The following is a 26,591-nucleotide window of genomic DNA, read 5'->3' on the forward strand; positions in this document are numbered from 1 at the left end:
AGGTTGAGGAAGGCTAATATAAATAATATCCCAAGCTATAGGTAACAGAGGAGGCAGGACTTATTTGGAAATTAACGAAATCTGAATTGAGAATGTGTTCCAGCTACAAGCATGGAAACCTGTATGGCTTCCATTGAACCCATCCCATTTGTGTTTTGTAGATTATTGAGCATATTATATTCTATTATCTGGTAACTGATGGAATCAGACTTTGTAAACCAGATTTTCATTCTATGTGCACTGATGAAAATAAGTGCATATCTTTCCCCCGCCCCCAAAAGTTCCACAGAATCTGCATGATTCAGTCAGTCTGCTGCAGTGTCCTTAGGCTGTATTCATAGAAATCCAAAAGCATTTGAACCCATTGCTGGTTTCTCCTATGGACACTAAATCCAGCATATACTAAAACACTTTCACTATTGGTTTGCACTGTATTCTGTGATATCCATGATACTGCATTATCTATGTAAATACAATCCTATACTCACTCATCAGGGAAAAGAGCCTCATTAAATTCAAGGGGACTTCTGATCTGCTTTTAGTACCTGATTGTTCCAATGTTTTAGTCATCCCACAAGCTGTACAGCTTGCTTTTGTTGTAAAACATATAGTTAACTTGCTAATGTTAACCCAGAGCTAACATTGTTCATGTACTATGAACTACATATTTTGGCTATTTTGGCTCTATAAGCAGCCATAAGCAGGTTTTCCTCCCAAAAGTTAGTTTTTCTGCCAGTGTTTACCCACCAACTTAAGTGGAAAGAGAAAGAGATTAAAGCTCCATTTTTCTCCACAGTATCAAGAAAACCATATTTGGGAGAGCTTGAAGCGGCATGTCAAAAATGGTTAGTTCTCTATGACAAATAGCTAACCATGCTAAGCAGCATCCATGTGGCAGGATGTAAAGTGGTCAGTTCACAACTTCTTGGATTTATGAATCAACTCTAAATGCTGTGATACAGATGTGTTTTTGAGAGTTCCCAAACCGTGCAGGAGTGCACTGCAGGGACAGGCATTGAATTCTAAAATGTTCAAAACCTGATTTAACTTAATTTTAAACTCCAAGATATCACAACAGAAAAGCAGGCACTATTCAAAGTTCTTTTGGGTTAAGTGATTTAGAAAATGTTAATTTAGTCTCTTGACTGGCAAGTCTTCATTGCAGTTCATAAACTGACAACCAAGGATGCTATTCTATACACTATACATAATGTTTAGGCAGAAAAAGACCTAAACTCTCAAAATTCTCCAAGAAGCCATGCTGAGTTGGGAATGCTCAGTGTTGCAGAACATTCTTCTGCCTAAACTTTATGTATAGCATATACAATACACTGTTTTCTTGTGTCTGTTTCATATTGCAGCAATATATGAGGCCATCCGGATCATGTCATTACTTTTCACTCCAGCATGTTTCCCCAAGTGGCATACACATCAAATCTGGAAGTTTACAATCAAAACCACCCTGTAAAACCAGAACTTGAAAGCAATGGATAAAACCTTATGAGGGACATCACAGAACTTGAAAGACTTGGAAATAGACTCCTCGAACTCATTTTTTTTCAAATCAGATAAAGAAACTTAATGTTTCTGTGTCAAGGAAGGCACATTTATCCAGGAGAAAGAGTCAGCACTCCTCATGCTACAGAGCTCTGGCTCTAACCCCAGCTTTTGTATTTGATCATACTTCACAGGCACCTCTTCCTTCCTTCCTTAGTTCATTGAATAATAGAATCATAGCAGAGTTGGAAGGGGCCATGAAGGTCATCAGGTCCAACCGTCTGCTGTTGCAGGACACCAAGTCACACCATCCCACTCAGATGGCTGCCCAGTTTTGCCTTGAATGTCTCTAGTGTGGGAGAGCCCACCACCTCTCTAGGTAGCTGGTTCCACTGTTGTATTGCTCTGACAGTGAGGAAGCTTTTCCTGATATTTCGCTTGCATCTGGGTGGTAACAACTTGAATTGATTATTCCATGTCCTACACTCTGGTATCAACAAGAAGAGATGTTGACCTTCCTCTTTGTGACAGCCTTTGAGGTACTTATGGAGGGATATCATGTCCCCCCCTCAGTCTTCTCTTCTCAAGGCTGCACATGCCCACCTCTCTCAGTCTCTTCTTATATGACAGTGTTTCCAAACCCTGGATCATTTTTGTTGCCCTCCTCTGGACCCTCTCAAATCTTTCAGCATCTCATCTTTCTTAAATCTTGGTGCCCAGAATTGGACACAGAATTCCATGAGTTCTCTCATTAGCTCTATTTGGAAGCAATCCTTCATCCTTCAAACCTACCTGTAATGTTGGCTCAGCAGTATTAGCCCTCATTTCTCTGTCAGTGAACCTAAGATGACATAATTGAGTCTTGGAGTCTACCATCTGGTTACAGCCAAGTACAGAACTGATGGATGGCTGAGGAGCAACAGGTCAATAACCCATTAAATAAAACCATAGAAGTAAAGCCACTGATCTAGAAAAGAAAGAAATTTATACAGTTTAACTCATCTTTCTTAAAACTACAGAGACATAACAAAAGAGAAACTAGGGGAAAATCTAGTGAAAATAGAATGAGAACATTAAATCTTTATTAAATACAAAGAGGTCAATAAAAGAAATTAGGAGTTGTATTAGAAGTTTGTGTTAGGAGTTGCATGAGTTCAGGCCAAATTCTTGGGAAAATCTAAAGGTAGCTAAAATGTGACAATTTACATAGATCAAATTGGAATCTAATTGGAACAAAGAAGAATACTATCCAATAAAATCATTCTATCCCTGGGCTGAAAAACCAGCAGTGACAGAAAGAGGAACAGCAAACATAGTTGTAATATAGTAGATAAACAGGGTTCTTAATCAGGATTAAATTAGCCACTCATTGAATCCTTCTGCAGTACTTGCACCGCAATAGTCATCACAAATTTAATTCTCATTGTTTTTAGTGTGATTCAGGCAAGATTAGCTTTAACTGGAAAAAGCATTTGTGCAGCAGTTTTAATGACAAAACAAGTTAAAAAGCTGCACTGTAACAATGTGCATTCTTCATCCAGGAATCTTCACATTCTGATCTTCAGAAAAACATATATTGATACATTACTATGAAACTGCCTCCATTCTTCAGCTTGTCAGCAAGCAGTAGATGGGAGACATTGGGTCCATCAGAGACTGTACTGATCCACACCACCTTGAGCTGTGTGGTGCCTCAGACAAACTAGTTATTTAAACGAGTAGTATAAATGCAAATAAAGCAGAAACCTGGTCATTTCATCGGAATGTGTTAAGGTGATTTTTATTCCTGGTTTTGTTTTCATTTCCCTATTCTATTCTAAATTTGGACCATCTGCTTGCTAGAAGCTTATATTCCTGCATATATATATTTCCCATGCAGGGAGTTATTGGCACAGCTGATGCAATTCAGAGGTGGCAAAACTCAGTGATTAATTTTTCAGGATGGTTCAAATTGTCCCTCTTGTCATTCACTAGAAGTAGTTGGCAGCTTCCACTGGTACTGTGAGCAAGTCCAGAAGAAGGTGTGCTCTCAGGTTAATGTAAACCATTTTTTCTTAAAGAACTTGTGGGACTAAAGAAGTTCACTGGTTTCATGAGATGTAGAGGGATATATTTGTACAATCAGTTGTTTTTTCTAAAATTCTGAGGATTTTATGCCTCAATGGATTCCCCACAGGCTACAGGCTTCAAAGTTTCTCCCTTACAGAAACTTACCCAAATCAGTTTATTTTCCAAGGAATCCTTCTGCAACTCCATGGAATTCCAGAATTGCAGAGAATTCTTTGGCCTCTTTTTAAGGTCACTAAACACATGCAGGACACATAGGCCAGGCCCCTTGAGCCTTATTATTATTCCATGCAAACTGACTGTATGTATCCCAGAAGGCATGGAGTCACACCGTAGAGTCAGTTTGAGAGCAGTTGGAAAAGCAGATCTAAAGGACGCATATTGTGATCTTCATATTGAAGGATATGTCAGAGAAATGCTCACATTCAATCACTTTGCCTGAAGCCATCATGGAAGGCATAATATTAGAGTGGTCTAGTCTATATTAAATAAACTAACTGATGGCAGAAGAGGACTGGACAGTAGAAAGATTTGTCTTGTAGCAAGACAGCAAACAAGGTGGCCATTTCATCCCTCTTTCAATCCATGTAACACTCACCATTTGGTTTATGGGAAGGGGACTGGAAACTTGTTATTCCTAAAGTAAAGTTTCTTCAGTAAATTTCCAACAGACTTGATTTGCAATTAAAATTATTGATAAGTATAAGCCCTCCTGCAGCGTTCCAGCACACTTTCTTCATATTTAACTGCTGTAGATACTTCAGTTACTAATTAAACTTTATTGTTTATGACACCGTATTTTAATAATAGGTTTGATGAAATTGCATATTCTAGCATATTCCTAGAATTCCTATACAATTCATATAATATACTAGCATATTTCTCCCCTTCATGGATCACTGCCTTGTTGTGGAGAAGGGGCTTGTGTAGCTCAATGAAGCTATAAGCTATGCCATGCAGGGGCACCCAAGACGGACAGATCATAGCAGAGAGCTTTGACAAAAGGCAATCCACTGGAGAAGGAAATGGCAACCCACTCCAGTATCCTTGCCATGAAAATTCCATGGACAGTACCAAAAGGCAAAAAGATATGACGCTGGAAGATGAGTCCCTCAGGTCGGAAGGTGTCCAATGTGCTACTGGGGAAGAGCAGAGGGCTAGTACTAGTAGTGCCACAAAGAATGAAGCGACTGGGTCAAAGTCGAAAGGACGCTCAGTTGTGGATGTATCTGGTGGTGAAAGGAAAGTCTGATCCTGCATAGGAACCTGGAATGTAAGATCTATGAATCAAAGTAAGCTGGATGTGGTCAAACATGAGATGACAAGACTGAACATTGACATCATGGAATCAGTGAACTAAAATGGACAGGAATGGGTGAATTTAATTCAGATGACCATCAGGTATACTACTGTGGGCAAGAATCTCTCAGAAGAAATGGAGTAGCCTTCATACTCAATAAGAGTAGGAAAAGCAGTAAAAAAAAAAAAGGTAACGTTTTCCCCTTGACATTAAAGTCCAGTCTTGCCTGACTCTAGGGGGTGGTGCTCATCTCCGTTTCCTAGCCAAGGGAGCCAGCGTTTGTCCACAGACAGTCTCTGTGGTCATGTGGCCGGCATGACTAAACACTGAAGTGCATGGAACACTGTTACCTTTATCTACTTGCATTTGCATGCTTTCAAACTGCAAGGTTGGCAGGAGCTGGGATGGAGCAAGGGGAGCTCACCCCGTTGTGCAGATATGAACAGGCAGCCTTTCGATCAACCAGTCCAGCAGCACAGCAGTTTAAACCACTGCACCACCTGCAGTACTGGGATACAATCTCCAAAATGACAGAATGATCTCAGTTCGAATCGAAGGCAAACCATTCAACATCACAGTAGTCCAAGTCTATGCCCCAAATCTACACATGGACCTCACCAGATGGTCAGCAAGAAATCAGATTGACTATGTGCTCTGCAGCCAAAGATGGAGAAGCTCTATCCTGTCAGTAAAAACAAGACCAGGAGCTGACTGTGGCTCAGTTCATGAGCTTCTTGTTGCAAAATTTAGGCTTAAATTGAAGAGAGTAAGGAAAAGCACTAGGCCACTCAGGTATGACCTAAATCATATTCCTGATGAATATACAGTAGAGGTGACAAATAGATTTAAGGAATTCTATCTGATAGACAGAGTGCCTGAAGAACTATGGATGGAGGTTCGCAACATTGTACAAGAGGCAGCAACTAAAACCATCCCAAAGGGGGGAAAAATGCAAGAAAGCAAAATGGCTGTCTGAGGAAGCTTTACAAAAAGCTGAGGAAAGAAGGGAAGCAAAAGCAAGGGAGAAAGAGAAAGATACACCCAACTGAATGTAGCATTCCAGAAGATAGCTAGAAGAGATAAGAATGTCTTCTTAAAAGAACAGTGTAAAGAAATAGAAGAAAACAATAGAATAGGTAGGACCAGAGATCTCTTCAAGAAAATTGGAGATATGAAGGGAACATTCCATGCAAAGATGGGCATGATAAAGGACCAAAGTGGCAGGGACCTAACAGAGGCAGAAGAGATTAAGGTGGCAAGATTACACAGAAGAACTATACAAGAAAGAGCTTAATGTCCCTGATAACCACGATAGGGTGGTCACTGACCTCGAGCCAGAAATCCTGGAATGTGAAGTCAAATGGGCCTTAGGAAGTCTGAGCAACAACAAAGCTAGTGGAGGTGACAGTATTCCAGCAGAGCTATTCAAAATCCTAAAAGATGATGCAGTAAAAGTGCTACATTCAATATGCCAGCAAATTTGGAAAACTCAACACTGGCCACAGGATGGGAAAAGGTCAGTTTACATTCCAATGCAAAAGAAGGGCAATGCCAAAGAATGTTCAAACTACCACACCATTGCACTCATTTCACATGCTAGCAAAGTTACACTCAAATCTTACAAGCTAGGCTCAGCAGTATGTAGACCGAGAACTACCAGAAGTACAGGCAGGGTTTCGAAGAGGCAGAGGAACTAGAGATCAAATTGCCAACAAATGCTGCATCATGGAGAAAGCTAGGGAGTTCCAGAAAAACATCTGCTTCTGCTTCATTGACTATGCTAAAGCCTTTGATTGTATGGATCACAACAAATTTTGCCAAGTTTTTAAAGAGATGGGAGTACCAGACCATCTTCTCTTGAGAAACCTATATGTGGATCAAGATGCAACAGTGACAACTGGACATGGAAATTGAGAAAGCAGTTCGGCAAGGCTGCATACTGTCCCCCTGCCTATTTAACTTAGGCAAATCTAGACATCACCCTGCAGACAAAAGTGCGTATAGTCAAGGCTATGGTATTCTCAGTTGCAATATACGGCTGTGAAAACTGGACCATAAGGAAGGCTGAGCATCAAAGAATTGAGGCCTTTGAATTGTGGTGCTGGAGGAGACTCCTGAGAGTCCCTTGGACTGCAAGAAGATCAAACCAGTCAGTCCTAGAGGATATCAACCCTGACTGCTCTTTAGAAGGCCAGATACTGAAGATGAAACTCAAATACTTTGGCCACCTAATGAGATGGAGGGACTCACTGGAGAAGACCCTGATACTGGGAACGATAAATGGCAGAAGAATAAGGGGATGGCAGAGAATGAGGCGGCTAGATGGAGTCACTGAAGCAGTTGGTGTGAGCTTAAGTGGAATCTGGGGGATGGTGAAGGACAGAAAGGCCTGGAGTAATGTTATTCATGAGGTCGCAATGGGTCGGACGTGACTTCACAACTAACAACCACATTGGAGTAAAAGTAGACATATCACATGTAACCATATCATTGTCCCATGTTTATCTATAGTAGAATTTTTTTTTTATCCATAGGTTTGGCCTATAGCAACATCAAAAGAAATGTTTCTTTAAATATCCCTTTTTTCCCCTTCTCTACACATTTCTTATGTGGCTGTAAGCTGCCCTGCATCAGAAGCTTTAGTTATAGATATGTTAGTTTTTAATTTGCTCCCCCTCTTCTCCTCCAGCGTACCTGCAAGGAAACTACAAGATTTAGTTTTGGTTTTAGTTTGCTTGCTTGCATGCTTGCTGTACTAACCACAGTTTAACCTCATGACCAGACCTGCACAGGTGGGCAGTAATGGGCAGATTTCCCTACTAGAAATTATAATTTGTCAAGTTATGAAAGTAAAGGGGTAAATAAGACAATATTAGAACAAGCTCAGAATTTAGACAGAGTTTAGCTGCTTAGACATGCGGTCCTCACAGGCTCAGAACACAGGTATCAACTCATAATCTTTGGATAACAAAACTAGTTTTGGCTTTTAGCTAGCCACTCAGACTTGGTATAAGGATGGAGTAAGCCTAACAAATTCTACCACCAAACTGCATAATTTGAAGTTTCAGCTGCATCTCTAGTCTTAACTATAGTTTGATGAACCATGCCAACTTCAAATATTGGGCTATGAAAGCAACTTGTTTCAATAAACGATGGTTAATATTTACTTTTAGGGTTTAAACCTAATAGTAAACATCAATCAATCAACAAATTCTGATCCCCTCAGAGCCAGACTAGAGGTAGAATGGGAAGGGGTAACAGTAAGCCATGGTTTAGTGTTATATGCAAATGTGTAGCAACTCTGTGCTATACTGGAAGCTTGTTGTGACTGAGTCAGGAGAGCGGTGCTGGCTAAAGCTGCCTCTTCCTTGATTTTCCATGAAGAGCAACACCAGAAGGACAGTGCAATCACCGGGTCTTTATTGCCTCTTTACACTTTCACCGGCTCGCTTCCCGAAGTGCCTTGGCCTGGCCTGCTCTGGCTCCCTTCCCTCTTGTCACTGTGGCAACGAACTGCATCACCACCGAACACTCCCCAGTCTCCGCTCTCTGTTTGTGCTGGCTCACCTGCCAGTTACTGCTTTGCCCACTCTCCTCCAACCACACGCGTGTCTCAGCTTTCTCCCCTCTCTTCCATCCTCCCCGCTCACCCCCCTCTCTCCTTTATCCGCCCTCCTGCACCATTCCACCCAACCCAGCTGTTCCTGCCTCCATCAGCAATCCCGTACAGCTGTGCGCCTGCATGCATCTTCTGGCTGTTGTCTTCTCGCGAGTTGGTTTCCCACACAGATTCCCAGCCTTGCCCGGTAATCTTCAGCCCTGCTCTGTGGAAGGCCCCAGGAAAAGGGGTGAGTCCCCACTGCCTCCTCACACTTGTATAGTACATTATCTGGATGCACATTTTTGCTCTAAATGCTTCATTCAAATACCCATTCACCCATATGTCTCAAGCTTCCACCTGCTCTATGGAGAAGATATACCAATCAGCATTGTAAGTTCTTCTAGGAATCACTAAGGGTGAAACTAGAATGTCTTTTTAAATGTAGGACAAGTGGTCCAAACACATGCAAGCATTTATTCTCAAGGCAGAGGATAGGTGTTCAAGCCACATCTGGCATACTTGAGAATATCTGCATGTCTTTGCTCACAGATTTTCTGTATAATTATTGTGTTTATCAGTTGATTGTTTCTTCTTGTTACATAATTCTCTTTTCGGTAAAACCCTTATCACAAACCTGCAGCTCCTCACCTTTGCTACATCAGATCTTGCAAGCAAAACATTTCAAGCACGCTCAATTCTTAGATAAGAAATCCTCAAAGGAAATGCAGGATGCCTTTTAGGAACAGTTCAATAGGTGACATTTTCTTTAGTATAGTATCAGGAGCCTCAAATTAGTATAGTGCCCTCCTTAAATTCCTCACATCCCACATCATATTGCTATGATGACAGCTTGCACATTAGCATTAGGAGAAAGACTGATAGTATTCCTGTACTCAACTACTAGCTAGCAAAACTGCTTTATGTCCTTCACGGTAAAAGGCATTGTGTACACAAAAGCCAGTGAACAACACTGTAGAATACATTGTTAAAATATGCAGTTTTAAAATGGTTCCTTCTGGCTTATCCCAGCACCAGACCATCCAAAATGCCATTTTTCATAGTTTTTCTGGCAACTGGCCATTCTCAATTTGCTTTTTTAACTCCATAGCACTACTTTCAATGTCACAATGAATATGCCGTAAGGTGACGTCTTTCTGTGCATATTCCCTGCTATACTAGCAGTTTAGTGAGCTTGTGACAAAGATTGAATTGCAAAATGAAGGACCAGACTGAGCCTTAGTGAATGTTCGAGATCTGGCAGGACAGAAAGTGGAAGGTGTGAGGCCTTAGAACAAAAGCTTCAGGAGAAACCAAGCAGGAAGGAAGATAACAGAGCAAGGACCAAGTCTGCAGCAAGCAAACAAAAACCAGTGCCTGCAACAGAAAGGCATACTTAGATTGCCTACTGCCAAGCAAAAGGCCTAGTAGGACCTGAAAGTGTACACAGCCCTGTCATGTCAAAGGAAGTCAATGGGCTGCCTGCTTAGATGTATTCACTCTGGAGCCAAAGGAATGTGGCAGCCCAGGGCAACTTTTGACATGCAACACATGTGAATTATCACATGGGTCAAAAGAACACAAATCTGAACATTCCTGATTCCTTTGACATGCAACCCATGTGACAAACCTGAACATCCCTGCTCCTAGTCCTAACAACTCCCAGCACATTCTTGATGTGCCAATTATGTGTAAACAGAGTATAAGGTTTGGGTATGAGAAACCTAGATTCACATTCCAAATGGAGCTTATTGAGTAGCCTTTGTCAAGTGACTATTTGTCAGCCTAACCCAGGGGTTGGCAACCTGCGGCTCTGGAGCTGCACATGGCTCTTGAATCTTTCTGCTGCAGCTCAAAATATGTGCCGGCACAGCCGCTGATCTGCAGAGGCACCGAGTTACAAAATACCAATAGGTGATGATGAGGCATCCACTCTGGAACACCGTGCTAGCTGGTTAAGTAAATTGCTACATTCCTCTGCTATTGTGCAGGGAAAGAGTGGAACGAGCTTCCTGTATCTCATGTTACTCAAACCCTGCTGAAAAGATTCTCTTTGTCCAAATATAATCTCCTTGCCCTGAATGATAAAAGCTGTGCTTGGGACCTGTCACAATTCACATAACTTGACTGTTTATCTGCTAATCAGTCACTAAACACACCTATATCTGCGACCCGCACAGGCAGCCTGTGATCTGTGACCCGCGCCGATTAATGGTACCGAACGTTTAATGGTACATGGGTACATTCATTTGCTTTTACTGCTGACGAACTTATGGGGTTTGCTGTTTAATGCATGCAGCCCTTTAGCACTGACTTTGACTCTGCAGGAAGCTGTTCTATTCAAAATATATGAAAGGAATCCTACTAGTTTATAATGTAAGATTAAAAATAACAGTTTTTAGTGACTGAAGAGCTGCAGCTAAATCATAATGAAGATATAGATCTACTTCCTTGTTTTACGAAGATGCTTATAAAAATTCCAGCAACATTATTACATTGGGAGAGGGATGTTTGTTCAATATTTCACCAGACTATTATTTATGTTTGTTGTATTGCAGAAACTCTACTTACTGTATGAAAGTATCAATTAGTCCCTTTTTTTATTAAGGTTGACAGCTGACTGCACCCTCCAGTACATGTGGTAAAAGGATGAGGGCACACAGAAGCAGACAGCATTTTTGGTTTGCTACAGGTGGCATGCTTGGTTTGCTGCAGGTGGATAATTTAAGTTCTGCTTTTTATTTCATAAATACGAGGGGGACTCAAACAGACATTGACTATTCTATTTGAAAGTAACTCAGCGTCTTTTTTTTCAGAGTTCAAAAAGTTTTTGTTGCATGCAGAAATAAAAATTTGTTTTCTCTGTAGCAGTTCACTGATTTCATAAATGTAACACACTATAGTTTTTGTATATACATAGCATAAAGGTAAAAAACGATATATGCAGTGTTATCTTCATTTTAGATGTGAAAAGGGTTTTGCGGCTCCTGGTGTTTTCTTTTCTTTGGGAAATGGGTCCAAATGGCTCTTTGAGTGTTAAAGGTTGCAGACCCCTGGCCTAGCCTATCTCTCATGGTTGTCCCAAGGCTAAAATGTTTGAGATAACTAAAGCCCAGCATTCCCTTGGGTCTATTATATAAAGAATAGCAGACCATGCATGAAATAGTTACCTCCCATCTCACCATGAAATTTTCATTCTTCATATTTAAAGAAAAAAGAGGTAGCCTAATTTACATTGAGATGGCCTATAATGTGCTACAAAATTCTATAATGTGCTACAAAATCCCTGTATAGTTATTAAAAACAAAAACAAAACTATAGCATGTTGACACTTCTGTTGCATAATTGGAGGAAAGTGTTACCTTACGGGATTTTTTTTAGGATCTTCCTAGGTAAATAGTCATTATTTTCCTAAACATTCTGGGCATTTTGGAGAGTACAGAAATTGGCTAGGGTAGGCACTTCCTCACTCAGGCGATAAATGCCAACTCCTCAAGTCAAAAATGGCTTTGCCTGCTCCTCTAAAGGCAGCTGTACATAGAGAATTCAGATTTCTACATGTGTTAATACTGAACCACAACTGGAGCCTGTTGGTCTTTGTACTTCTGTGAGGTTTCATTTTCCCCCTAGCATAGCATTCATCATGGTTTTAATTTCTCCTCCAAGTGGATCTCTTTCATGTTCTGTATTTACTTTCATTGGCAGAGTCATTGAGCAGAGGAAATATAATCTATCTGCAAAATGCCAAAACACCTTTTGTCTTCGAGCTCCACTGATAGGTAACTGGATTGTTTTAGGAAATTATCTGCATGCCATGCTTTACCTTTTCATATGTAGGGTTTTGATTTTATTTGAAATGAAAGATGAAAACTCCAGCTCTGAAAACTAATAGAATATCACCATTTATTTGCTGAATTATGACTTTCAATAATTAATAATAAAAACATATTTGGAAAATCACACCCTAAAAACCGAGAGCTTAAAAACAGAGCAAACTTGTATGTGTGTGTGTGTGTTGTTGTAGTTTCCATCCAGCTCCTTGGGTACCTGGAATCTGTGTAATATATATAAAGAAAAAGGAGTCTCACCCCACTTCATTATTATGTTCATTTTCATTGTTACATCATTATGTTCTAACATGACCTGATTATTTGAAATATTGAACCAATTAAACAAATTCATTGATGGATTTGGCAAGTCACTGGATTTGTCTGACAGGACTCATAAAAGAGAATCTCTTTCATAATTCTGGACCAAACTATTGTGAAGAATGGGAATATAAATAACTTTCAAGCAATGTTCTGCTTTTTGTTTGCTGGGTAGTCCCACGTAGAGGCTTACCTGATATCTCTTCATGGATTTGTCCAGCCCCTTTCAAAGCCATCCAGGTGGGTGGCCATCACTTCATACATTGCCTAGATGCAGTGTGAAGGAGTCCATCCTTTTTTCTGTCTCAGATGTCCACCATTCATCTTCCTGGAGTCAACCTGGGCTTTAGAATCATGAGAGTGGGAGAAAAATGTACCTGTATCCTATTTTATTGGACTATGCATAATGTTAGATGTGCAACCAACATCCCTTACTCATGAAGATCTTGGCTTTTGGCCAATTTTTACATGGAGACTTGAAACCATGTACAACTCTTTGCCTATTAGGTGAGGACAGAGTAATAAAGAATCCCTACTGTCATAATAACCAGGACAAAGCTTCCTGACTTGCTTTGCTCTACCACACTGGTTTCATTGCAGCCAAGCCATCACATGGTTTCAGTTACCTCCCTTGTAAGCAATGCACTTCCATTTACCCACAGTGACGTCATGCCAAAGGCAAATCTGGTTGGCTATGAGGTAATTTGATGCAATTATGATCTTTATGGAGCTGAACCAGAAAGAGAGGCAACATAGTGATTGCAAACAGCCACAAGCAACCACATGCGGGGGAAGAAGATATAAAGATATTTTGTGAGAGGCATTTACTTATTTCATTGTACTCTACATTTATCTCAAGTACTTATAATCATAAATAAAATGCAATTAAGACTATAACAAAACAAATGAATAAATCAAAATTAAATCCACAATAGTAACAGAATAAAAGCAGAAACCAATGCAATGGACCCACTTACATACCATATTGTACTTGAATAAAGAAGTATTTTCATGCCACAGAGGGAAAACCAAGAAGAAGCCAGTCCAGTGCCACCTCAGTCTGAGACCACTGAAACCATCCTCTTTCACATCATCACCAAATGTGCCTCTGGAGGCTGCACTTTCAAAAGAAAAGCCTCATCTGAAATGTCCCAAAACTTGTACTGCCATCTGCAAACATTCAACATAGCATTTTGCACACATTCCAGCTAAAGTCAAGTACATTCCCATTCATTTCCATGGAGCAATTAAATATATAGCTGCATCATTCTTTGTTCAATACAGACAGGTTTTTGGGAATCTGGGAATACTTGGACAATTGTGGGAATCTGGGAATACTTGGACATATACTCTGGGAATCTAGGATACTTGGACAATTGTGTGCTCTAATCCCAAACTGAAAACCAAAGGGCAGTGCCTCTTGCCTCTATCCTGTTTCAGAGGCTGTTGGGGAGCCATAAACTAGCCCCATTTCCTGAGAAATAGGGGAGGACAACGAGTACTTTCACAAAAACTGGTGTATGTGCATTTTGTTATATGGTATGAACCTCAAGTAGATGTCACACAGATTTTCATGAAGATATGACTTCCTTTTAGATAAATAACTTGACCAAAGCAGACATGCTGCTGCTGCTATAACAGCTTAGAACAGAAGCATAGGTATTGCTTCTCCATTCTGTAATGGTTTTTGAGGACATTGACAATGATATTTAGAAGCGTATGATGTTTTGGGGAACTTTAAATTGTTTTTCACACTTCCAACACCACCTTCATAAATATGTTTACACCATTCAATTGAATTCTAAGGTGTTACAAACCATACATTGTTGAATTTCTTCATTAGCTGAACATCTTTGGAGGGAAAGGAAAAAAGTAGATAGTAGAATTTTGCTTTAAACTGAATCTGTATTCAGTCAGGCCTCCCATCTCTGGGGAAGGTATCTGAGAACTTACTTGTCTGTTTTTATTTATCTTGCCAGTGGAGTATATTGTTGGGAAGACTAAGGCCCAATGGTGCTAAAACAAGACATGAAAAGGTGATTCTATTCCAAATTCCTCTGTGCTGCCAAGTACAGAGGTTTTTAGATATTATTGTCCATATAGTATTTTTCAATAAACCTCCACTATCAGAAGAATCCTCTTTCTTGGCTATTATCATCCTAAATTGGTAGCTTATAAAGCCAAAGGTAGGATGTTTCTGCTGCTAAGACAGGAAGCTGGTTAAAGGGAATGTAGCTAAATAAGGCTGTGTCAAACCATAACTCTCTCCAGGTTCTCTCTCCAGGATCTGGCTGAACACAGTAAATGTGTACTTAGCAGTAAGTACTTCAGGTAGCTGGATGCTGTTTTTCTGAGTGGCTGATGAAATCTGGGAATAAATACAGAAAAGGACCAAGAGAACGGTACAAAGTTGGCACTTGCAAGGAGTAAGGAAAAAGCTCAGCCTCCATGTGGGTTTATTAGTGGTTCTCAAATCACACTGAAGGACATTTATAGCCTAATCCCTTGCATGCTTTCTTGGAGTTTAGTAGGACTAACTTCTTGGTGTTTGTTGAACTGCAGCCTGCATATATCTGAAAAGAGCAAAGAATTAAGGAATAATAATTGTCTCAGAGGAAGAGAAGGAAATAAGCAGATACTAAGAGCTAGGATTAAATAGGGAACACAACAATGACATACAGGCTATCAACCCTGTGTGTGTTGAAGGAAAGTTAAATTATGCATCTTATTCAAATTGTATGTTGCAGTTTTTTTAATGTAAGCCACCTTGTCAGTGTGGTGCAGTGATCAGAGACCCGGATTCTAGTTTCCACTTGTCCATGAATCTCATTGGGTGATTTTCAGGCCAGTCACTGATTTCCAGCTTAACCTAGTTCATGGGGTTGTTATGGGGATAAAATGGGGGGTAGGCAGGATCATGTACAACATCTTGGATTCTTTGCAAGAAGAAAAAAGGAAGGATATAAATGCAATTGCTATTATTATTCAAATGAATACATATAAACAAGCCCATCCATTTGAAGAATAATAATGGCTGCTTTGCACATAGAGCAACCTGTTTACATGAGCATCCTTGTGTTTGCATTGCATTGTGTAGAAACCCATGATCCTTAAACAGAGACATTGCCATGAGAAAGGCGCCAGCAGCTGCCTATCTGGGACCATGAAGATATCCTTCTAGCATTTGCTCACCACTAACAATCATGTAGATTTGGAGGTCGGGGTCTAAGCAGGGTCTTCCACTGCCCATGTGATGGGGGATCACGTGCAGAGGGCAAGTTCATATATTTGCGAAGTTCCCCTTATGAACATACAGCAGGATCCCATCTACAGACTTTCCAAACAGGGTGTGGCTGTGGGGAGTGCAGCCGGTAGAAATTGTTAAAGGGGCTGTAAATTGTATTAGTGAGTGCCCAAAAGGACTAATGTGAAAAAAGAGACATAATTATCTGCTGGCATTGTTTATGGCAGGGGACAGCTTTTTTGCAGGAGCAGAAAAAATGTTCCCATACTCAGGTATTGAATTTCCTTCTCAGATATAATGGGCATGAAAAAAATAAGCGACCACTTGATATTAAGAATGATAGCAGACAGACCCAATAAACACTCTGGGGGTGCTTAATGCTGTTGTATTGATGGTATTAAGCAGATGTGATCATGCATGAGAGATCACAAAAAGCATGTCCATAATAATAATAAATACATATTTATTAGAGTAGATCCATATTTTTATAAAAACTAATAAATAGGATGGAAGAATAAACAAAGAAGAGTAAATAAAGCAGATACTGGTGAGCAGGAAAAGTAAGAATTCAGATAGGATGCTTTGATGAATTTGGGCCATTCATCAAATCTGTCTTTCAACCAAATTGTGCAGAATCCCTGTTCAATCATTTTGTGCCCACACATACTGAAAGCAGGGAGAACATTGTTTGACCAGGCTTCCCATTCCCACAGAAGGAACTCTGTGTCAATAGAAGGCCCACCTTTAGCTTGATGCTGATCAAATTTCAGCTGAGGTATGTAGTCAGCATGCACAGGTAAGCCCTGTGTGTTTCTGGTGGCTTCTTCATGTATTCCATACCCAGAGGTACCAAATGGGTGAACAAGGGGGAGTAAAATGTGCCACTAACTGCCTGCATCCTGCAGTTATCTCCAGTTTGAACTTGAAAATAGCAGCATAAACTCTTCCAAGGGATGGGGCTTAGAAGCCAAGCTCCATCCCCTGAGGCAACCACAGAGGCTGTGCAGACCAGATGCAGAACCTACAGAAGCTGGAAGTTCCATATCCCTATTGTAAATTAACTTTTTACATTGCCTGATGTTACATTTCAGGGCTTCAGAAATATATAATCCGGTCTTATGCATGTTTACTCAAAAGTAAGCCCAGCTACACTAAGTGATCTTACTCCCAAGCAAGAGGTTGCAAGGTTATCGCAGACTCCAAATACTCACTTATCAAGTTAAAAATTATTAGACATGTTTGCTCATTTTGTGGAACACTTGCAGAACAAGTTATTCACAATCCAAGGTATAGCATTTCTTTTGCAGGCTAGCCCAGAGGGCCTGAGTATGCCAGACAGAGAGGCTTACTAATAAATTACTAATAGTTTTGTCAGTTTGTCAAGATGCTGAATGTTCTTTGTGTCATTTAACACAAAGATGATAAATCTTTGAGAAAGTGCTACAATTTCTCATTGTGTTCTGTTGTGTATTGTATCTTTTACAGAATACAATCAGGATCCTATCTCAGCACTGGCTGGTTTACGCTAATTCTGGCTATGGATGCTTGCTACCAAATACATGTCTATGGGATGATAAATGACACCTACTGCAAGTAAGATCAAAGGAAAATATTTTCATGAATCTAGAATTCTGGTGCTTTGTCAAAATTTCACAATTCATTTTAGTACCATAAATCCAAGGAATGGATTAGGCAGGCTTCTCTCAGCAGGCTGTATCAATGTCACTCTTTATTGTAAGTGTATTTAATCCCCTATATGGCATGTGGAATTGATTAAATAAAGCATTTACAAAAGTATAATGTCAAAAGTCATGAAGAACTTTTAAAATCAAAGACTTTCTGCCAAATCAAAATGAAACTGGAGAAACAAGAAACATTCCTGTTCGCTTTCTAAAGTGCTCATACTGGAAAAAATTGTGCAATGTAAGAAGCACAAATTTATTCTTTCCCAGAATCCAGCAAGCTACAGGGAATAATATGAACTAAATATGCCTTGATCCAGCTCAAGAGACCTGCCTGTAAAAACGGGCTTGTGTGTGCATCACTTACTGGATCAAGGAACACGGGTATAAATCAGATGCATATTATAATGCATGTTGGAATGTGCAGGGCAAGTGTACATGTTTGGAATGTGCGGTACTTTCAGTTTGTACTCCTTGTTTTCAACTGGACACAATCAATATTCAAACACATCTAGTCAAAAGTAAGTAAAGACCTTTCAAAAGCATGCTAGGGCAAACCAGGACAATTTTCCAAGGATAGTTATTTGAAATTATATTTCATCTAGAATAAGGGTAAAAATGTATTTAAATCTCTCATTGAGTATACTATAGAAAAAGTGAAGGGTGGTAGATAATAACTATGCACCCAGACCAAATATTGGGATGTGCCCAGTGTAACAACAATTCACCCCAGAGTTTCCACCTCCCCACAGCAGACAGGGTTGAATTCCTACCCTGTTCCCCTCCTCCTCAAATCCTGGGACCAGTTACTGGATTCAGCACACAACAACTCAAGCTTTGAGGAAAAAATATTTGTTTAAAGACAAAAACAAACAAACAGGAGTTCTTGTTTGTCGTGAAGTCGTGTCCGAACCATTGCGACCCCATGGACAACATTCCTCCAGGCCTTCCTGTCTTCCACCATCCCCCGGAGTCCACCTAAGCTCACGCCAACTGCTTCAGTGACTCCATCTAGCCACCTCATCCTCTGCAGTCCCCTTCTTCTTTTGCCATCTATTGTCCCCAGCATTAGGCTCTTCTCCAGTGAGTCCTTCCTTCTCATTAGGTGGCCAAAGTATTTGAGTTTCATCTTCAGTATCTGGCCTTCTAAAGAGCAGTCAGGGTTGATCTCCTCTAGGACTGACCGGTTTGATCGCCTTGTGGTCCAGGGGACTCACAGGAGTCTCCTCCAGCACCACAATTCAAAGACCTCAGTCCTTTGGTGCTCAGCCTTCACAGCCATACATTGCAACTGGGAAAACCATAGCCTTGACTATACGCACTTTTGTTGGCAGGGTGATGTCTCTGCTTTTTAGAATGTTGTCTGGATTTGCCATAGCTTTCCTCCCAAGGAGCAAGTGTCTTTTAATTTCTTGGCTGCGGTCACCATCTGTGATGATCTTGGAGCCCAGAAAAATAAAATCTGTCACTACTTCCATTTCTTTCCCATCTATTTGCCAGGAAATGAGAGGTCTGGATACCATGATCTTAGTTTTCTTAATGTTGAGTTTCAAGCCAACTTTTGTGTTCTCCTGCTTCACCCACATCAAGAGGCTCTTTAGTTCCTCTTCACTTTCTGCTATTAGAGTGGTATCATATGCATATATGAGGTTGTTGATATTTCTCCCAGCAATCTTAATTCCAACTGGTGATTCATCTAGCCCCACCTTTCTTATGTTGTGCTCTGCATAGAGGGGCTTAAAACACTATAATATACACATATAATGGTCCTCTACCATTTACACTGGCTGCCAACTGAAGTCCAGGTCCAATTTAAAATGCTGGTGATGACCTATAAAGCCCTAAACAACTTAGGTCCTGGATACCTGAAGGAGCACCTCCTTCCCTATATGCCCTCCCACCCCTTGAGATCTGAGGTGGAGGTCCTTCTCCAGGAGCCCTCCTTGAAGGAGATTAGGAGGGTGGCTACCCAAAAAAGGTCTACTCTGCAGTGGTACCCTGATTATGGAATATGCTCCCCAGAGAGGTTTGCCTGGCGCTGACACTTTATTCCTTTTTATTTCCCCTTTATCTTAACATTTAATTGGTTTTAAGGTGGGTTTTATTTACTGGAAGTTGGGTGTTGTGCTCTATTTTATTTTGTGTTGCTTTTATTGTAAAACCGTCCTGAGATACTTGTAGTGGACAGTATAAAAAAAGCTTTAAATAAATAAAAAAAAAATAGATGACGGTAGGGAAGAAACAGGGAACTGGAGCAAAGAAATTTCACTGGACTCACACAGACTTAGCTCCCCCCAGGACACCCCTGGGCCAGTTGGTCACCTTGGACTCTAAATAACAAAGCTACCTGCTCCTGCCACTATCACAGTTTACAGTGCCCAACTGAGCCCATTTCCTTCATGGAATGGCAGTGTTCTTCGGCAGAGGCTGTAAGGATCAGGGCCTGAATAACTCTGCAAGTGTTCACAGAACCAGGAGTGCCTTTGCAGGCACTTGCAAGGAGCGCCTGTGGAGCAATTATGCAGTGCAGCTGGAGACCAGCATAAAAGGCTTCCCTTCACTGCTACTCTTTGCTACAGCAGTGCAAGTGTCCTGATGACTTCTTTTGCTCTGGCCCCTGATTTGCTATACCTTGTTCCAGTTTGTTCCTGCCTTGTTCAAGTTTGTTCCTGCCTCACTCCAGCCAGCAACCTTCCTGCTCTTTCTGTCTTTCCTCCAAGTAGACCCTGCCTCGCTCCAGCCTGCTACAACCTTCACAACAATGTCTCTCTGGTTGGAACTGTGCGCTCGCTCGCGCTCTCTCTCTCTCTCTCTCTCTCTCTCTCTCTCTCTCTCTCTCTCTCTCTCTGCATGCCAAACTCAGACTACTTTTATCCATGCCTTTGACCCAGACCAGGGAACCAGGGCAAGGGGGGGGGGGGGAGAGAGAGAGAGAGAAATTAGCAGCCTCTTCCCTACCCTGCTCACATTCAGACCTGGCTGTCAACTCCCAACCTGAATATTTTGTTGCTGTGATGTAGCAGCATGAACATATGTATGCATAAAAATATGCATTTTCCTCATCCTCTGAAACAGGGCTGGAATCCTTTTAACCTTGTGAAGAAAATCCTCCAATCCTTATCTCCTCTTTAGGCCAAGCCAAGTGCCCCTCACTGAGCAAGAATCCTTTTTAAAATCATTTGTTGGGCAGTGGTTCTTTCCTTTCCTTTTTCCTTTGAATGTATAGATGAAGCATTTTCTTTTTACCTGGAGCATTATCTTAGTATGCAGAAACGCATGTTTTGTCCACATATGACCCCATTTCACTCACCAGCACTGCACCACCATGTCTAGTATTAAGCAATAAGGCCTGGATCCCCACTCATGGAAGATGCCTCCACACCCACTTTTGGGAGATCCCCTCCACCCCCATATGGCACATGCCATTCAGCAAGAGTCACCAGACTGCCAATATATCATTTTAAGGGGCTGGAAAACCTGCCATGGGGAGGAGGGGTGAGCACTTCTGCTTCCACCAGTCCAATTTCACCTGTCTAAAACTTTATCCAACTCAACAAATTATATCTGCTGAGTTTTGTCAAATGTGTGTGCTTTAATTTTTTTCTGTTAGAAATGTGATGCCAACAGTGCTTTTGTTATATCAGTAGTTACTGGTAAAACCTGTAGTTCCAGTGTATGTCAGCTCAACTAACATCCTTAGGACAGGTCACAATCAAGGAAATTTACATTAGCACTGGCTTTTTCTGCAATATGTTTGCTTGATCAGAGGTTAGCCACATGATTATTTTAACAGAGATGACAAAATCCCCAGCTGCTATTGAACCACAATGAAATAGTTGCCCATCTATGGAGGCACAAACACAGCTGATGTGGAAAAACCAATGTAGCAGAATCCATGTATTCATGTTAAAATCAGGGTTCTATCTCCTCATAAACTGCACCAGAAAGTCTTTTCTAATTCGTTAGGTTTTACTGCGTCTTTTATAGACATACAGATGGATTTATGATGGATTAGGTAGTACAAAAATGGATTTCATGGCCTTCCATGTTTTATCTTTGTTCTAGGTCAGAAGGCTTTAGGAAGGTTCCTTATCACTACTATGAACCTGGAAGAGATGAATGTGATGAGTATTTCCTGCATGAAAATGCACCCTATGGAGGCCACAGGTTTATCACAGAAAAGAAAGTATTTTCTGAGTGGGCTAAGCAGCATGCAATATTATTCACACACCCTAACTGGACAGTTTCTTGATGCTGGTTCATCCCATCTGCCACTAGTAGTATAATGTTCCATTAAAAATATGCCTTGGTTTACAGTGGTGTCTGCAACTTACATGACCTTCTCAACTTAGGTATTGGTATAGAAGATAAACATAATGGTTCTACCATGGAACTTATGTGGAGGCGGAGGATGCCAACCTGTGCATGATGTACAAGATGCTTCTTCTGACTCTTAGGGTCAAGATAGAATAATGCACTTTACTGTTCAACTGGATTTTTAAAAAGTTCAACATGGCAGCAGTTTCATTTCAACATGATAATGTTTTTAAGGAGATAAACACCCATTCCCATGCATTCTCAATATTCTGAATGTTTTAGGGGTAATACACACACGCACACATTTACATACCTGAATTTAGATTGTAGTAGCTTTTCTTTCTTATTAAGGCATCCTTATTTTGTCTTTGTAAAAACCAGAAAAAGTGTTACGATCCAGCTATGTATGTGAGTTCTAAAAATATACACATGGCTGCAAATCCATTGTATAGATGAAAATTAGAGAGGGGCTTAAAAAATTCTTGAACACTTAATTTCTACACATGGGGATGGTATATGTCTGAATCTTAGGGGAATATCTTATGCTGCAGATGACAACCTGCTTCCAAAACAGTCAGCAATTCTAGTTTTCTGGATATTCTCTCAGCTTTTCCTGGCATGGATTATCACAGCTGTCTTCCCTTCTCAGTTCTATTCCCTTTTTAGAGCAGAGTGTTTATAGCTGCTGTTTGAGATCTGAAGGAACATCTGTTAGTCTGAGTGTGAAAACAGAGGGCCAAGAGTCTCATACCTCTATGGACAGTAAATCCTTTGTGATCTTGAGCTGTTTTGTTCAACTCTGCTTCAGATTCTCCATGTTTTAAAATGGGGATAATACCTACCTCATGCGGATGATGTGAAAATAAGTGAATCCATCTACAGTGCTTTTTCTATGGGTTATTATTTATTTGTATTTCTTTTAGCTACCCAAGCCAAGGGACCTTGGCACACATTCTTCAGTGTTTGGTGCTAGAGGAGTATTGAACTTAAGATGTGAAAGCAGTGCTGTAAAATTCTGGGTCTCTTCACTCCTACTGAAATCTTGCAATGTGCATTGGCTGCTTCTAAAAGTTCTCCTCTTCATAATGTTACCCTTTTAAAGGAGTGGACTTCTGGAATGTTTACTGCCTGCCCATTTCTACTTGTGGTACTGTATATCCTAATTTATCCATTGGCATGAGAAGCAAACAAAATATTAGATAAATATGCCAGTGAGAGTAGTTATATTAGTTTATAACAGACAAGCATGTGAACAGTAAGGGATCCTGATGGGACAGTGAATTAAAGTTTGGACAAGAAGCTTTTTATTGTACAATGTCCAATTTTGAAACTATTTCAATATACAGCAAAAGAGGGTTTTGTTTGTTTTAAATGGTTTAAATTACATGTTATATTCCATACAGTTCAAATTAGTCCCTAAAAATAGTGGAATTCAGAACTACAGCATTGTAATAATACTGCTGAAACTTGAAAAGAGCTGTATTGGACCTTATACATACAATACTCTCTTAGAGCATATGCATTGAGATTACCAGACATTTTGTATTGCCTTGCTGAATCAAGAAAAGAAAGTAGCAAAGTCATATTTTTACATCCAATAATTTGTATAAGGATTGTATTTCCTATTGTATGTTTGTACATAAAGGACTATATTGTATATGTCCATGGTGGATGCATTCTGATTACATCATCACATTAGTCAGTGTACAGTTGTCTTCTCTCTCCACAGTTTACTAAAGGTAAGCTTTTGTCCCCTCTCCTAGGTAGATTTAGTTGCCTCTAGTAAATTACCTCAAACTTCCGTCTTATTCTTGATCTTGTAACTACCTCACAGTAAACACAAAAAGTTTCTCTTGGTTCAGCAACCACGAGTTGTAACAAAATGTGTGCACATATCTTTTAAGAAAAACAACATTCACCAGCAGTGCTCTTGAGTACTCTACCTTTGTTGTTGCTGCTGTTTCACTTATTAGTCCCACTGTTTTTCTTTCTCCTGTGATTGTGTACTTACATACTGAACTCTAGAATTAGTATGTCTTTTATAAAGCATAATACTTTGCCTTTTACTTTTTGTCCAGTTCTATATGGTATATATTATACTTTATCTGAATAGCATAATGATAATTTTGTTAAAATGTTAAGTTGGAATTTAGAAAACAATAACCAAACATATGCTGATTTTGGATTATGGCTTGCCCCAAAGAACTTTCAGAATTACAATTTGCTGGACTTCCGGGGGAATGGAGACTCGAATAGCAGCAGCTTGATGATGCTCTTTCCAATGGAAGGTAATAAATTACCTCCTGAGAGTTTTTTTTCCTCTCTAACTGAAAGCTGGGCATAAAGGCTTTGTGTTTACTGCCCTGATATCATCCAGAGGCAAGATATAGGTAAATTCTAATGAGCTTAGAGTCTGCCCACCCATATATACTTTCTCTTTTGTTCTTCTTTCTTCTTCTTTTTTTTTCCTTATTATTATTCTGTTTTGTATTGTCTTTCTGCTTTTGCTAAAGGACCAATAATATTTTAACCTGCTGCAGTTTAGATTTTTAACGCATTTTTTTCTGCATACTTTAAAGGGTCTCTGGAATGGTCAATCGGATGATTAATGAAGTTTTACATTTAAGTTGTTTAAAGTTTCTGTTTTAGAACTAAGAATTGAAAAGTTAACTGACCTTGGCATGAGAATACTAGCTGGGAGTATATTTATGTTCATTCTGTGGCTTTTCAATTGAAGGATATTTGCTTTTCCTGGGCAACTTAGACTTGAGGTTGAGATATTTTTTTTCCCAAGACATTCTTGTCTGTATGTTTGGAAAAGCCTTTGAAACAGATATTTTCAATACCTCATTTGACTTGTAATGGAATTTTATTTTGCAAACTCTTTTATATCACTCAAGAAATTAATTACGGACACTACCAACCAGCTGTGACTTGAGGTGTCAGTGTGTCAGAGGAGATGGTCTCTCTTTTTCACCAATGCTACATGAGCAATGGTGACAGTGGCTGCTTGCGAGAATTGAGAGACTCCTTGTTGCTGATACTTGACTGATATATGACTTCTTTTCAAAGACAATTATATCTTTCTAGGGCTATGATTTGAGCTGGGATGGGAGGTGCAATCTTTTTGATCTCTGATATCCATTGGTTTTGACTTTATGAGAATAAAGCCTTGAGGCAGTGATAAAGTGAGTTGGAGGTCAGCGTCACCTACTGAACCTCGAGAGAAGGGGAGGCTGAGGCCCCCTGCTGTGAAAGCAATGATTGAACAATGTTGTTATTTAATAAAAGAACTTACACAGCTATCAACTGATCTGAAGACCATCAATGCCAATTGTTGGAATAAGTAGATGCTACAGTTCCATTATATGGAAGTCTTTCTTCTAACAAACTAATCTCAACTAATATTTTAATCAAAATAGTGCATTGCTAACAAGAATAATATCATAGAAGGTTGATTAACTGATTTTATTTTTTGCACTATTTTTTCTGTTTCCCCCCCTCTTTTTTGCTCTCTCTGTAGGTGACTGTATTAGGAGGGAGGGGCATGCTAATGATACCTTGTTTCCTTACTTCCATTGTAAAACACATGAGGAAGCTGGAGGGGGACATGCCAGTCGCATACACCACCCCTCTCATCTGCCACCTGTAGGTCTCTCTGGAGACATTAAAGATACCCAGGATGGCCACTTTCTCTAAATCATATTGGCTTGTGGCTTCCAGGGTAAGCATGTCCACTGCTTCTTGGGCAGGATCCATGAGACAAGGAGTCAGGATGAGGGTCCACTGGTCTTTGAGCCTCTTGGTGGCCAGGGTGACCCTTTCAAATGTATTTAAAAAGGCTTCAGGGTCATCTTCTGCAGTCATCTGAGAGATCCAAATATGGCCTGGGCCTTTTCTTCCTGCCTCCTCTACTATGGTCTTGGCTTGAGGACCTTGCAGTCCTCCCAGCATTTGCTGGAACAAGAAACTGATTCTGGAGCTGTGCACTGGAGACTTGTTCCATGAGTCGTGTCTGTTGCACAGCTAATTGCTGCAACAGGTGCTGATGCTCCTGGGCCTGGAGCAGCAGCTGCTCAAGCCATCCGGAAGTCAGCTGGGGTGGGGTGGGGTGAATGACCTGTGTCCACCCTGATGTCCAGCCCACGATCTCTGCTTGTGTGACTGTATTAGGAGGGAGGGGCACACCAAAGACCCCTTGTTCCCTTACTTCCATTGCAAATCGCATGAGGAAGCCAGTTCCTTCACCAGGCCTACTTATTGCCATCTTACAACTTCTTTCATGGCTGTGCTGCCCCAAGCACCAAAGCCCTCACCTACTCCAGCCCTTCCTCCAGCCCTTGCTCCTTGCCTTATCTATGGCAATGAGTGGCATCAGCAACGGGGAGCTGTGTGTCTTGGTTGCAGGGTTTCCACTCACTGATCTTATCTGGCTGTCTGTGAGTGGTGGCAAAGCCAGCCCGTCACAATCTACATGCACTTCTCTTCCTTGGTCCCCCTCCTCCATCTCCCTCGGTCCCTCTCCTCCCCGCTCCCTTCCTCTGCTTCCCCTTTATAACTTCCTTCTGCACACCACTCTATCCAACCCAGCTGTTCCTTCACCAGCTGACAATTCCACACAGCTGCACACCTGCCCATGCATCCCAGCCAGTGCAGTCCCGAATACCATTCTGCCCAAGCAGATTCCCAGCCATGACCTGTTGTCTTCGTTCCTGCTCCGTTGAATGCCCCAGGAAAA

The 26,591-nt window shown here is 40.7% G+C and overlaps 1 protein-coding gene across 2 annotated transcripts in view; it reads left to right on the plus strand.

Moving 5' to 3' along the window:
• The window catches only part of ST6GALNAC3 (ST6 N-acetylgalactosaminide alpha-2,6-sialyltransferase 3), a 36,396-nt gene extending 14,608 nt beyond the window's left edge, over window positions 1-21,788 (plus strand). Inside the window, exons 2-3 of one of the 2 annotated variants that reach the window (XM_044441136.1) lie at window positions 17,340-17,447; window positions 21,602-21,788. In XM_044441136.1, the coding sequence (XP_044297071.1) occupies window positions 17,340-17,447; window positions 21,602-21,788 (295 nt within the window). The remainder of the gene's footprint in view (window positions 1-17,339; window positions 17,448-21,601) is intronic. The other variant, XM_044441145.1, reaches the window with a different exon arrangement.
• Window positions 21,789-26,591: the final 4,803 nt, after the last annotated feature.

Source organism: Varanus komodoensis, unplaced genomic scaffold (genome assembly GCF_004798865.1).
Source record: "Varanus komodoensis strain SLA01 unplaced genomic scaffold, ASM479886v1 scaffold1, whole genome shotgun sequence".
NCBI classification, from domain to species: Eukaryota; Metazoa; Chordata; class Lepidosauria; order Squamata; family Varanidae; genus Varanus; species Varanus komodoensis.